The sequence below is a fragment of the Phyllobates terribilis genome, unplaced genomic scaffold (assembly GCF_046119375.1).
Source record: "Phyllobates terribilis strain yellow unplaced genomic scaffold, ASM4611937v1 Scaffold_3__8_contigs__length_932513732, whole genome shotgun sequence".
Classification (NCBI taxonomy): domain Eukaryota; kingdom Metazoa; phylum Chordata; class Amphibia; order Anura; family Dendrobatidae; genus Phyllobates; species Phyllobates terribilis.
In genome coordinates, this window is record NW_027362763.1 from 394,120,758 (window position 1) to 394,135,177 (window position 14,420).

Below are 14,420 nucleotides of genomic sequence, written 5' to 3' on the forward strand. Positions count from 1 at the left end.
GAGCTGTATATAACCTGCCTAACACACAGCTTTCTGTGAACATTGTATAGTGGCAAAGAGCTGCTAGTCAGTGGAGGGGGTGAGGTTAGACTAGGATGCAAGAGGCCAGTTGTCCTTTAGTGATAACCTCATGCTGATAAAACACTGATTGTATTTAAACAGTAAAACAGGCCAGTAAGTGACACATTGCTGTAATTAGGCACTCTGCTTCTACATTATGGCCCTCTCATATTATATTAGCGAGATCCTGCTGTCAGATTCCCTTTAGCACAGATAACACAGCATTGGGATATCACAGCACTAAAAAAAGTGCTTTGGTGCCTCACATAACATTAGTAAATGGGTTGTTCAATGTTACTTTATCTTAATTATCTTAAAGGGAACCTGTCACGAGGTTTTCCCAGTATAAACTATGGCCACCAGCTTTAATGCTACTTTTACAGTATTCTAGCAAAATGTACATAAGTCCCAAAACCCCTTTTCATAGCCCAAAAAATACCTTTTACGGTGTGGACCAGTCCGGTGGGTGTCACTGGTCTTGCGTCGGCGCCTCCTCTCTCATCGCAATCGCCGCCCTCCTGCTTGCTTTAAGTTGATGACACATCATACGTCATCCACACAGTGTCCCCGTTTGCATTCCTGCGCAGGCGTACTTCTCTCTACTCTGAGGGGAGGCACCGAAGCAAGACCAGCAATGTCCATCAGACCGGACTACACCTCATGAGGGATTATAAAAGTTATTTTTGGACTATGCAGATGGTGTTGTGGACTTATATACATCTTGCTATACTACTGTAAAAGAGGCATGAATGGTGGTGGCTGTAGTTTATAATGGGAAAACTTGATGACAGGTTCCCTTTAAGTGAGATACCTTACTGTGACAAGTTACCAAAATTGTGCATTATTTGTAAAGTTACATTTGGCTACATCTGTAACTTGTTTTTCACTGCCTATATAGGAGTTAGAAGTCTAACTTTCTAAAACAGAGGTAGAAAATAAAATTTTTTGACTGCTGCTGTCATAGAGTTATATGATAAAATTCTAGCTCGCCTGCAGCTACCACTAGTCGGAGCTCAGGAACATATTGCCTACAGATTATTTATTTTGTTCAATGGGACTTGCATGAATTAGTATAGTTTCAGTTCTATCTACACCGTTTAGATCAACCTCTTATTCTATAAATACTGTAGATTAAGAAAAAATAATTTGCAGAAGTCTAATGATAGGAATTATAACAGCTTCCATGGTCACTTCACTACAGAGCGAGAAGGCGGGAAATGATTTTACATGCCAAAGCCCTTGTGTCTTCCCCCTTGAAATATGGTTGAACATCTATAAATATTTTTTTCTGAATACATCATAATTCCATTTTTTTCTTATTTATTCACAGGGCCCAGTAGGACCACCAGGAATTCCTGGTATCCAGGTAAACCGTAACATATTGATCATAAATTATAAAATGTTTAACAATGTAGTTTACATGGCATTATATTACTTGCCTAATGCAGAGAAATACATTTTATGTTGACAAAGTTACTGATGCTATGTTAATTTCATCAGGCTATATAGCGATTATTATTAAACCTAGCATTTGTAATATTTTCATATTATATTTCTAGGGTCCACAGGGTCTTCCAGGTTTGCCAGGCCCTCCTGGCGCACAAGTGAGTAGTACATAATTTCCATATTTAATAGAGATACCTAATACCTGTTATATCTTACACCACACAGGCCTTGTCTGTGTGACAAAGACCCATGGCCTACACGGTACACGGTACACACATGGTACACTGATACTGTATTGTCTTATCTAGTCTCAATAAGTATTCTAAAAGTGGCATCCATGTATCTTCAGTCTCTCATTTATACATACAAATTAGCTGCTAATTAGTTTGACAACATCTTTATTTCTAGAAAAAAATACAGCATTTTTCAGAAACAGTATATTCAAGGGTGACAAAATGAATAAAATCAGCTTTTTTTAACAATGCAAAGGCATTTACTAAAACTGCATAATTTTTATTTTCCTTTTTTGGAGTAACAAAAAAGGAGAGCTGTACTGGTCAGGATTAATGACATCCAAACAAGACATCTGCACTACCTTCAATACTCAGTATCAAACTACTGACTTTTTTCAATCATACCTATCATTACTTTTCTCCAACAATTTGTGCTACCATAGCTATTGTTTGGTATCAGAAAGGCTAGAGTTCGCTGCCCACATACAACAATGGGGCTTCGGCTCCTATGATACTGCTGTTGGTTCAGTTGTTTTGTTGGACCAGTTTAGGTACTACATATTAAAAAGACCCTACAAGAACAGCCATTTTTGAGATGCTCTGCCCTAGGCGTCCAACCACCACAATTTGGATCCTTATGCTTGCTCATTTTTCCTGCTTGCAGTTTATCAGCTTTAAAGACTACTTGTTCTGTTGATCCCAAATATATCCTAACCTTTGACATTTGACTGTAATGCACACGCCCGGGCTGAGTGGCGTGTGTGTGTATATGTAGTGATTCCACTGGACCGTGCCGGAGAGTGAATGCCTGGAGGGGCGTAACTAAGTATCCACCCGATCCGACCAGGGTTGCACGACGGCATACGACGCCAGTGCACCAAGGAGGAACCGAGCAGAGGGACCAGGTGCTACTCCAGGACAGACCCCGGACACGGCTGTTGACCCACACAGGGGAATACAGGAACAGGCAGGTTAGGCTGGCACACAGACTGCTGGGTATAGGCAGACACGGCTGGTATGCGGACTGGCGGATGCTGGTAAGCACGACTGGTATGCAGGCAGGGAGGTACTGGCAGGTACGACAGGTTGGAGCACCGAGTGGGTAGGACCCAGTACAGACTGGGACTCAGGAACAGAACCGCAGATGCGGTGGACAAACAGCAGAGTGAGACCGCCCAGAGCAGCGAGCAAGAGCAGAACAAGACGAGACCGCCTGGAGCGGTGAGTGAGAGAAGAGCAGGACAAGGCCGCCTGGATCGGTGAGCGAGAGAGGAGCAGGACGAGACTGCCGGAGCGGTGAGCCACAGAGGAGCAGGACGAGACTGCCGAAGCAGCGAGCAAAGGGTCAGAGCAGAGCGAGACTGCCGGAGCAGCGAGCAAAGGGTCAGAGCAGAGCGAGACTGCCGGATCAGCGAGCAAAGGGTCAGAGCAGAGCGAGACTGCCGGAGCAGCGAGCAAAGGGTCAGAGCAGAGAGAGACTGCCGGAGCAGCGAGCAAAGGGTCAGAGCAGAGCGAGACTGCAGGAGCAGCGAGCAAAGGGTCAGAGCAGAGCGAGACTGCCGGAGCAGCGAGCAAAGGGTCAGAGCAGAGCGAGACTGCCGGAGCAGCGAGCAAAGGGTCAGAGCAGAGCGAGACTGCCGGAGCAGCGAGCAAAGGGTCAGAGCAGAGCGAGACTGCCAGAGCAGCGAGCAAAGGGTCAGAGCAGAGCGGAAACCGCAGGAGCGGTGAGCAAGGCAGAGCACGCAAGAACCGCCGGAGCGGTGAGCAAGGCAGAGCAGAGGGGACAGGGCTCTGTTCACACGGAACAGACTGGAAGGGAAAGGCAGAACCAGGATACTTGCAATGAAGTAGCGAGTGGACTCTAAACTCACAAACAGGAGTACAGGGACAATGAGTAGGAGTTAGATACGGGATCAGATTCTGCAGGAAAAGGGAAGGTACGGACATAGAGAAAAACAGGTAACAGGCTAGGAGAGTATTCAAACAAGAACAGACACAGCAGCAAGATACAGGAGCGGGTCTAGGTATGCGGCCCCTAGAAGGCAGAACGAAAAGGCTAGGAGAGTGTTCAGACAGGAACAGGCAAGATACAGGAACGGGTCTAGGAATGCGGCCCCTAGAAGGCGGAAAGAACAGGCTAGGAGCGTGTTCACACTGACCTGGAAATACAGCCTCCAGGATAGGCAGAAGACAACAGGCTTGAAGATAGTTCAGATAGGACACAGTTCAGACACAGGAACTGATACTGCAAGGCAGGAAGCATAGACAAGACCTGGCACATCAGTGACACGAAGCCAACTGACCGAACACAATGCTCAGGCATGGATTCCAGGGAGGAGCTGGGTTAAATACCAGGTGACAGACAGCAATAGGCTGAGGACGCACAAGAGGTGTGCCTGCAGCAGTTACAAGAAGTAGGAAGTGATCGGGCGCCGCCCTTAAGCAGCAGAAACAGAGGCAAGCAGACAGCATGGAGAGAAGCCAGGCTAGCAGACTGGACTGGAGATCAAGTGCGTGCTCTTGCACAGTGGGAGATGGACCACTATGCAAGGATGCCGCCAGGTATGTTACATTGACATTGTGATAATTTTATTCACTTTCCTTGTCGATGTTTTCTATTGATGACTGGTGTGTATTGAAGATGGGACAGCTCTTATAGTTTAGACATACAAGACTGTATGCATAAGAACTTTTATTTTGAATTGGCATCTTGGTGAAGAGACATTATAGCAAACAACTGAGCTATAATGCATAGCATTTTGTTATTCAATGCAACTGTTACTCCACTACTTTGTCTGGTGGAAGCTGAAGATGCCTTGGCGCCACAATGATCTATATTCTCAATTCATCGGTGTGATCAGTGTGGGTGTCAACGGTCACGATTTATCTTAAGTTAATCACTATTCACATAAAACTACTAAAGTCTGACTTGTATTATTTATAAACTTCTTCAGAATTTTAATAGTTTCCCAAATGCAGAACTTGCTTGTTTATTTTCTGTAATAAAACCTATTTAGTAAATGATACCAGTAAGGCAAATTACAAGTATTGATAATGCAGCAGTCTTTACTATAAGGTATACAATTTAATGCACTGAATTCATAAGATTAGTGTATTACTAAGGTAAGTAAGAGAATCAATTTCTTGACTTGTTTTTACTTTTACAACAGGGTGTCCCAGGCAGAGATGGCCGACCAGGACTCCAGGGTCCTCCAGGTGACCCAGTATGTGAACGCGTGTACATTGATTCCATGATCCGTATTGCTATTCTTAAAATGAAAAAGTAACCTCTTGGAGATCTAGTCATTTTTTATGTTGGCGTTCTCACCTTCCAAGATTCATAACATTTTTATTTTTCCATTGAAACAGCAGCATAAGTGCTACTTTTTTGTGGAACAAGTTATAGTTTTTACCACCTAATGCACTGAAAAAAAGGAATAAAAACTCCAAGTAGGGTGGAATTGAAAAAATCAAACATCAATTCAGTTTTGCTTTTCCCACATGCAAATTGCCTCTTCAGAAAAAAAGAGGACTTGAACTTTATAGCGCCACCTATTGGAAGCAGCAATCCTACAAGTCACAATCAACCGTTTAACGAGTCGTGCAATATAACGAAAAAAGCCAAATCTGAATCTCCATTTGCATAAACGGTGTTTCGGGCTGTTGGCCCTCGTCATTGCAAAGTATCAGAACTGATTTTGCTAGATGAGTGGCTGTAAAAATAAACTTGTAACTTTGTTCTACAGGTCAGTGCAGCCAATGTGATACAAAATGTATACAGTATTTTTTGTTGGTTGTTTTACTTTTTTGCTGTTTTTTTGTTTATTTAATCAGTCATTATATTTCAAGAATCATATTTTTTTTATTTTTTGATCCACAGGTGTAAGAAACCTTGTTTTTCTTGTGGGGCGAGTTGTAGTTTTTATATTATTTGTAATCCATGTCACATTCTGAAATATTTGTGTTTAATTTCTTTGGCTGCTTTAATTACTAGTGATGAGCGAGCATGCTCGCTACTGCTCTGTGCTCGCCCGAGCATCTCACTGCTTGACATGCTCGGCGCTCGCCGAGAATTTCCAGGGTTGCTCGGCGGGAGCTCGGGACCCCTCCCTGCATGTTTGGCTCTCTTTAGAGTGCCAATGAACATGCAGGGATTTCCTGCCACATACTGTAATGCCACAGCCATGTTAGTTGTGGCATTGCAGTGATGGGCTGGCCACACAGCGTCATCAGGTCTATATCAGACCTGGCGCCCCCAGGCTCGTCACAGTCGACTCCAGAATTAGGCAGTGTAGGGAGAGGTGCTGCTGAGCTGGGAGAGATTCACTTGTTTCTTAGTTAGTGTAGGTATACCACCATATATTATTCACATATCCATCTCAACTAACAGTCCTTCTGAGGACTAATCCAGCTGCATAGATATCAGTGCTAGGCAGGCAGGCAGTGTATGTGGCAGACTGCAGTGCATATAGCAAGAGGGTACATTCCAGTTCTGTCTGCTGCTGGTGCTTTTAGAGATATTTCTAGAAATAGCCCCAGGTATCAGGGGCCAGGAATAAGGTTCGCTGTTAAAAATAGTTACCTACAGACCAGCTATTTAAAACTGTGGTTTGTCCGTCACACGGATCACATATAAGTGCGCTGAAAATCCAGCCATTTCTGGCCTCCATTGAAATTTTGTTGCAGTGTGTCAGCGAAGTTATTGACACCAGTTTGCTGTTAAAAATAGTTACCTACAGACCAGCTATTTAAAACTGTGGTTTGTCCATCACACGGATCATATATAAGTGTGCTGAAAATTCTGCCATTTTTGGCCTCCATTGAGATTTTGTTGCCTTGTGTTAGTGAATTTATTGACACCAGTTTGCTGGTAAAAATAGTTACCTACAGGCCAGCTATTTAAAACTGTGATTTTCCATCAGACGTATCACATATCTCTTTAGTTCAAATCCAGCCATTTGTAGTGAACGTGGAAAAGATTGTCCTCCATTTAAAATGGCAAAGCGCGTGGCAAGGGATGGGGAAGTGGATGTGAGGGTGATGATGGTGCATGCAGAGGAAGAGGCCGTGGGCTAGCTGAAATTGTGCCACAACAAGCATCTACATGTTCTCTCTTGACCTTCCTGTCCCAATTAATAGGGGACCACAGAACACCACTATTGAACACAGAGCAGTGTCAAAAGGTTATTAATTGGATAGCAGATAATGCTTCCAGTCACTTAGCCACCACCACCCCCACCCTGTCTTCCACACGGTCAAGTAACTGTGAGTCTGTGTAGCGTTGGCATCCCTGCCTCCTGCTAGGCAGAGACGCAGTTCCCCTCACCTCCCTGCTCCGTCCTCGGCGTCCTCTTCCCGCGCTGCTGGCAGCGCTCGCTGCTTTCCGGGCACTGTGCTTAGGGCGCGCGCGCTCCCTCTCTCTTAAAGGGGCCGTGCGCGCCATCCTAAGGAGACCCCGGCCAATTGCCTGTGGAGCTCCCATATATAAGGCACCTCCCCCAAAATGGAGGTGCCCGAGCAAAGTGGTTGCAAAGCCTTTCACCTCTGCTTCAGCCCTCAGGTTCCGTTGCCAGTCTGTTTTCCAGCTCTGTCTACCTGCTTGCATTCCCTGCGGTCCGACAGTCTGTCTACCAGCATCCGCCAGTCTGTCTATGGACCAGTCCGCCTGTGGATCAGGAAGCACCTGCCTGATACCTGCCTGATACCTGCCTGATACTTGCCTGATACCTGCCTGAAACCTGCCTGATACCTGCCTGAGACCACCTGCCAGCCAGCCGAGAGACTCTTACCCGCTCACTTGGGAGCGCTCACCTGCTACCCGCCTGCTAGCCTACCTGGAGGCTTTGCCGTCACTTGCCGTGACCACCTGCCTGTCTAGAGACTCTTACCCTGCTGTCACTTGCCGTGACCACCCGCCTGTCAAGAGACTTTCCCCCGTCACTTGCCGTGACCACCTGCCCTTCTACCCAGAGACTGTTCCTGTCATTTGCCGTGTCTACCTGCCCGCCTTCCCTGGGAGCCACCCACTTCCTTACAAGGACTGCCCCTTTGTATAGTAGCTCAGAGGTTCCACCTCCCTGACCCGTTACAGTCTGGATTGCATATTCCTCAGCTTATCCTCCTTCCTCCCACCATGCCAAGTTCCCGGAGAAAACTGATCCCACACTTGGACACTCCGAAGAGCAGTTCACTTTTCCATTTATAGATTCGGGCCTCTCGCCCTGTCCACTTGAAGCAGGGCAAGAGGAGATCGCATGTAGCAATGCCCAAATATTTGAGCAGCCACGGTCACACGAAGGCGACGGTGGTAAACTGTCACAAGAGGTGGACGATGATGAGACACAATTGCCAGAAAGTCAGGAGGAGGACCAGGGTGCGGAAGTGAAAGACGAGGTGCTGGATAATATAGCAACTGACCCAACCTGGCAGAGGGACATACAGAGAGAGGACAGCAGCACACGGGAGGGGTAGGCATAGCACCCCAACAGGCAGGAAGAAGCAGTGTGGTGGCCGCATATAGAACGTGGGCAACCATTCCCTGTAACATCAACATGACGGAAGTTGCCAGTACAACTGTTAGGTCTTCCCAAGTCTGGTTGTTTTTTAAAGAATCTGCCGATAAACCCAAAAAGGACATTTGCACCACCTGCCAGGCCAGCATCAGCAGGGGTAGCAAAACTACCAGCCTGACCACCACCAGCATGATCAGGCACGTGTCAGCAAAGCACCCGACTAAGTGGGCCGAACCCCAGGGTCTAGGAACAGTGTCTGCGCGTGGCACCACTGCTTCTTCCGCTGTTGTGCGTGCAAGCCAATCCTCTGTCCATGGCGCATGCAAAGATGCCTCCTGCCCTACACCTGTCGTTGCACACTCTCAACTAGCACCATCAGCAAGCACGTCCACATTCTTGTCCCAGCACAGCGGTCAGTTGTCTCTACCCCATTCCTTGGAACGCAAGCGCAAATACGCAGCCAATGCCCAACAGACCACACTACTAAATTCACACATTTCGCGACTGCTTGCGCTTCAAATGTTGCCTTTTAGGCTCATGGAGACGGAAGCTTTCCGCAACCTGATGGCGGTGGCCATCCCTCAGTACTCGGTCCCCAGCTGCCACTATTTCTCCCGGTGTGCCGTCCCCGCATTATACGAGCACGTGTCCCACAACATTAGCCGTGCCCTTAACAACACAGGTACTGGGAAAGTCCGTCTAACCACGGACAAATGGACAAGTGCTTGTGGGCAGGGATGGTACATCTCGCTGACGGCACACTGTGGAAAATGGGACCCAGTGGAAAACGGGACCCAGTCAGACCTTGGGAAGGAACATGTCCTCCCGATGCTGAGGATTGCGGGCCCTGGGCCAATCAGGGTTACCCCCACATTCTACAGCTCCTGCACCTTCTCCTCCTCTTCAGCATCCATCTCCGAAATGACCACATCAGTTGCAAGCTGGAAGCATTGCAGCACTGCCTCGGCCAAGCGGCAACAGGCTGTGTGGAAGCTAATATGCTTAGGTGAAAAACCGCACAATGCTGAAGAGTTGTGGACAGCTCTGAAAGAGCAATCAGATCTGTGGCTCACACCGCTGAACCTACAGCCAGGCATGGTCGTGTGTGACAATGGCCAGAACCTGTTGGCGACTGAGGCGAGGCGAGCTCACACACGTACCATGCCTGGCCCATGTGTTTAACCTCGTGGTTCAGCGGTTTCTCAAAACCTACCCGGAGCTTCTGGATATGCTCGTCAAAGTACGCCAACTGTGTGCACATTTTAGAAAGTCACCTACAGCTTCCACGGCCCTTGCAGTGTTTCAGCAGTGTTTGCAGCTTCTAGCTTACCGACCGGTGTGTGATCTCCCCACCCGTTGGAACTCTACATTGCAGATGTTGGGAAGGATTTCTGAGCAGAAGAGGGCAGTTGTTGACTACCAGCATCAACAAGGCCGTCGGTATTCAGTTCAGACTCCACACATAAGACCTCAGGAGTGGACATGAATGTCAGACATATGTACCATCCTCCAAAATTTTGAGGACTCCACCAAGATGGTGAGCGGCGATGATGCCATAATTAGCGTCACCATCCCGCTTCTCTGTCTTCTGAAATGCTCTCTGCTCACAATCAAAGAGGATGCATTGCAGGCGGAGCACGATGAGATGGAGCAAGGAGCCTTACAGGGTGATTACACACAGCCCAGCCTCATCTCATCCCATTGTGGATTGGGTGACAATTAGGAAGAGGAGCTAGTTTCAAGCGCTATAGATGGTACTACTTGCACAACTGTCATACCGTCTATTCAGCATGAATGGCCTGAGGACAGGGAAGAGGAGGAGGAGGATGTGGAGAGCATGGTCAGTCGTCCTCTTGGTGAGGACACGGAAGTCTTGCCTGTTAGCAGTCTGGCATGCACGACTGAGTTTATGTTACGCTGCCTTTCCCATGACCCCCGAGTTCTCCAAATTTTGGGTGACAGTCATTACTGGTTAGTGACACTTCTAGACCCACGCTATCAGGAGAACTTTCTATCTCTTATTCCCGAGGTGGACAGGTCTACAAAAATGGGGCAGTACCAGAAGACCCTTGTTGTGGAATTATTAAAAAAATTCCCATCTGAAAATGCTGGTGGCAGAGGTCACAGTTCGTTGGACAACCAAGGAGTACAGGCGAGAGAGACACAACTCCAATCCAGCAGAGGCAGGGGAACACTGTCAAAGTTCTGGGACAGTTTTCTCAGCCCCTCCCATCTTACAGGCTCTGAGGCGTGGGGTACTCTCACAAGGAGTGCTAAGTTTGGGAACATGGTAAGGGAGTACCTTGTCGACCCTACCAACGTCCTCCGTGATTCCTGTGTGCCTTATAATTATTGAGTATCCAAACTGGATACGTGGCATGAACTGGCTCTCTACGCTTTGGAGGTCCTGGCCTGCCCTGCCGCTAGCGTTTTGTCAGAGCGAGTTTGTAGTGCCGCTGGTGGAATTGTAAATGATAAGCGCATCCGCTTGTCAACTGAAAATGCTGACAGGCTGACTCCTTTAAAAATGAACAAGATGTGCCTGCGCAGTCTGGCCCCAGAGAGAAGGAACACATCCACATACCAGATAGGGATGAGGAGTGTGACGCCCGAGATCGCGGTATGCATAGGCACTGAACGCATACCGCGATCTCCGGCACCATAATCACATACCTTCCCGGGGAGGAGGGTCTCTGCAGCGCCTCTATTTGAGCCGGAAAGAGTTTGGCGTCGGAATCGGCGCATTCGCATAGCGTGCTATCCGGCAACATTTTAGTAAAGACACATTTGCAGTGTGTCTTCAACAAAATGGCACCGGACAGCAAGGTATGCGCAGGCACTGATTCCGGCGCTATTTTAGTAAAATACCCCAGGTGATGTGCTGCAGGGGAGCAATGGAAAGGTGAGTAGGAGTGTTTTTTTATTTAATTTATGAATGGATGGGAGAGACATATACCAGGATGGGAGGGACATATGCTAGGATGGGAGGGACATATACCAGGATGGGAGGATCAAATACCAGGATGGGCGGGACATATATCAGGATGGGAGGGACATATACCAGGATGGAAAGGGCAAATACCAGGATGGAAGGGACCAATACCAGGATTGGGGAGCATATACCAGGATAGGGGACCATATACCAATAAAAATGCTCGCCACCCGGACGTAGAACGGGTTCAACCGCTACTATATATATGTATAAATAGTAAAAAAAACCTGACCAGCACCTCCTAAGTGTGAACTGGTGTCAGCTGCATGAATTGCATAATACAAATAAAAGAAGAGCAGCAGCACTCCACTATGACCAAAATACATAAAGTCAGTATGAACATTGAATTTAGACTATATTATTGCTCAAAAAGCTGTACTTACGAAGCGAAGGTTCTCCGTGCATAAATTGGCCAATTGATGTGTGCCCATCAACTCTGACAAGGTGACTTCCCGTATGATGGGTCCCTGTTCTACATTCCATGCCACTTTTGGGCTACAAACCTACATCTTTGGACAACATACGTCATTTCTGGGCTAAAACGCCTACAATTTAAATGGGGAGTTAAAACTGATTATAATCACCTTGTGGTCAAAGGGAGGAGTGCACTGTCTGGTAGGAGGCATTTCAACCTCCTATAGAGATAAATAGTAAAAAAATCTGACCAGCACCTCCTAAGTGTGAACTGGTGCCAGCTTCATCAATTGCATAATACAAATAAAAGAAGCGCAGCAGCATTCCACTATGGCCAAAATACATAAAGTCAGTGTGAACATTGAATTTAGACTATATTATTGCTCAAAAAGCTGTACTTACAAAAAGCGAAGGTTCTTAGCACATAAATTGGCCAATTCATGTGTGCCCATCAACTCTGGCTAGGTGACCTCCCATATGATGATTTTTGAGCTATAATATAGTCTAAATTCAATGTTCACACTGCCTTTATGTATTTTGGCCATAGTGGAGTGTTGCTTGATTACTCATACATTCTACTTTGGTACTTGCTGCCCATTATACAAGTCCGGGTCTCCTATGAAGCTTGGAGACCTCCCACTACCCATTCCTAATCTTTCAAATACCACTGCCCACTACATATAGTAAATGTACACTTAATCTGTAAATATAGGACAGGTGTTGCTAAAGTATTCACCTGTAAATCCTTTTAACTATAAAGCAAGTTTTCTCATTTTAAAGTTATCAGGAATGTACTAACCAGCACCTCTGCCCTCTACATTTATATGAGCACATTTAAGTAGATATACAGATTTCTGTTTTGGAAATTGTTCTAGAACTGATGAGTTTATTTTTCTGTTGTAGGATTTACCTTCCTTGAAATTACCTTCAGTCAGTTATGTTTTTCGACCTAAGACTGACTACATTTCTAAATGAAATCACAAAGTTTTCAATAATTCCAGAAAGTGGCTGTCAATACTTAAACAGCTGGAACCATTTCAGAAGGCATTTCTTATTTTACTGGAATTATATACATAAGAAAAATCACATTGTTTTTCTTCCTGGGAAATAAATGCTTAACATAACTGCAAAACTTTGAACATACTATCTACTGTTCACAGTGAGCTAAACAAATGAATGAATGCGAAATTTTTCACTATAATTATAGAAATCATTTCCATTAGAAATGTCACTTCTGAGAACATTTGAATTTTATATAATTAGCTATTTGATTGCTTGTATGTCTTTTTTTTACAACTCATAATCATTGTTATTGTTTTTGTAGATTGCTCTTCCACTTCTTGGCGACATAGGAGCCATTCTTAAGGTACATTAAAATCTTATCATATAAATCACTTGCTGTATGTCTATAAGAAAAGTGAATACTGTGCTCATATAATTTATCATAATTCTTCAGTATTCTACTGTGTAGATGTCACAATAATAGCTGGCATAATATGGTATGGAAAACCCTTCCAAGATGATGCGGACTCAGTTCTTTCTTTGCTATGAGGCTATTGCTATGTTGGAAAAAGTCCAGTCAGATACTTAGATCAAAACAGCGGTGATGTGCTAAGACTGGCAGGGGATCTCCACCTTACTGTGACAAAACTTCAGGACGTATCCTTATATCGAAAAAGCTAGATTTTATCTACATTTAAACTTAGCAATTGTCCTCGGCTCAGGCAAGTACATGATAGACTCTTTTCCCAGGCTATTAGCTGTAGTCCCACTTATAGCTATGTCAGCAATTCGACATTTCAAGGCAGCAGGTAAGGAACACAAATTTAGAACGTAAACTGCAGCCAGTACAGAACTATTTCACTTAACTTAATATTGAACAATTTGGCAATATATACACCGCGTGTTTAGAAATGAATAAAAGCCGACGCGTCTATTACTGTATCGATCCATCAAGGTTAATACTGGCAAGAAACATCCGTTTATTTATTTCTGTATGCGATAATTGCTGGACAACTAGCTCCATGAGTAACCTAAGTACGATAAAACAGTTTTCCTTTTAACCAGAGTTTGTGAGCTAGGAAGATTTATTGAGTTACTGTGGATAATTGATTTCAATCCTCACTGCTTAAAATTATTATTTAATTAGTTGTTCCAACAATCCAGTTTAGAAACTATCAATATGTTTTATGTATACATACTGCAGATCATATCAGTGCATATTCTGGAATTAAAGATCCTGGTTTAATCCTTCTAGAACTATTGAATAAATGTTTTACCAGGCTAAATTCAACAATAACTTTAACAGCCAGCAATAGAAAAAGGCTGTAGAAATGACAACACTTTTTATATTTCACATTTTCACCTATCACTTGCTTTGCACGTTGCCACATATCAGAAGAAATTACCTCTATATAGCTTTCCTACAATAGCTTGCTATTATATATTTATGAAAAATCTGATTTTTTCTGTGATCACTAGAGAATGTGGGTTAAAGTTGTGTGTATGATTTAAAGAGTAACCATCATTTTAATTTTTTACTACATAAATCAATAGTACACATGAAACTTTGTAATATACAGTGCATTGTGAAAGTATTTGGCCCCCTTGAACTTTTCTACCTTTTGCCACATTTCTGGCTTCAAACATAAAGATATTAAATTCTATTTTTTTGGGGGAAGAATCAACAACAAGTGGGACACAATCGTGAAGTGGAACGAAATTTATTGGATATTTTAAACTTTTTTAACAAATTAAAAACTG

The 14,420-nt window shown here is 44.9% G+C and overlaps 1 protein-coding gene across 3 annotated transcripts in view; it reads left to right on the forward strand.

Moving 5' to 3' along the window:
• The window catches only part of COL19A1 (collagen type XIX alpha 1 chain), a 1,587,177-nt gene that overhangs the window by 1,109,014 nt on the left and 463,743 nt on the right, over nt 1-14,420 (forward strand). For all 3 annotated transcript variants that reach the window (XM_073675502.1, XM_073675503.1, XM_073675504.1), the window contains exons 29-32: nt 1,391-1,426; nt 1,620-1,664; nt 4,910-4,963; nt 12,982-13,023. In XM_073675502.1, the coding sequence (XP_073531603.1) occupies nt 1,391-1,426; nt 1,620-1,664; nt 4,910-4,963; nt 12,982-13,023 (177 nt within the window). The remainder of the gene's footprint in view (nt 1-1,390; nt 1,427-1,619; nt 1,665-4,909; nt 4,964-12,981; nt 13,024-14,420) is intronic.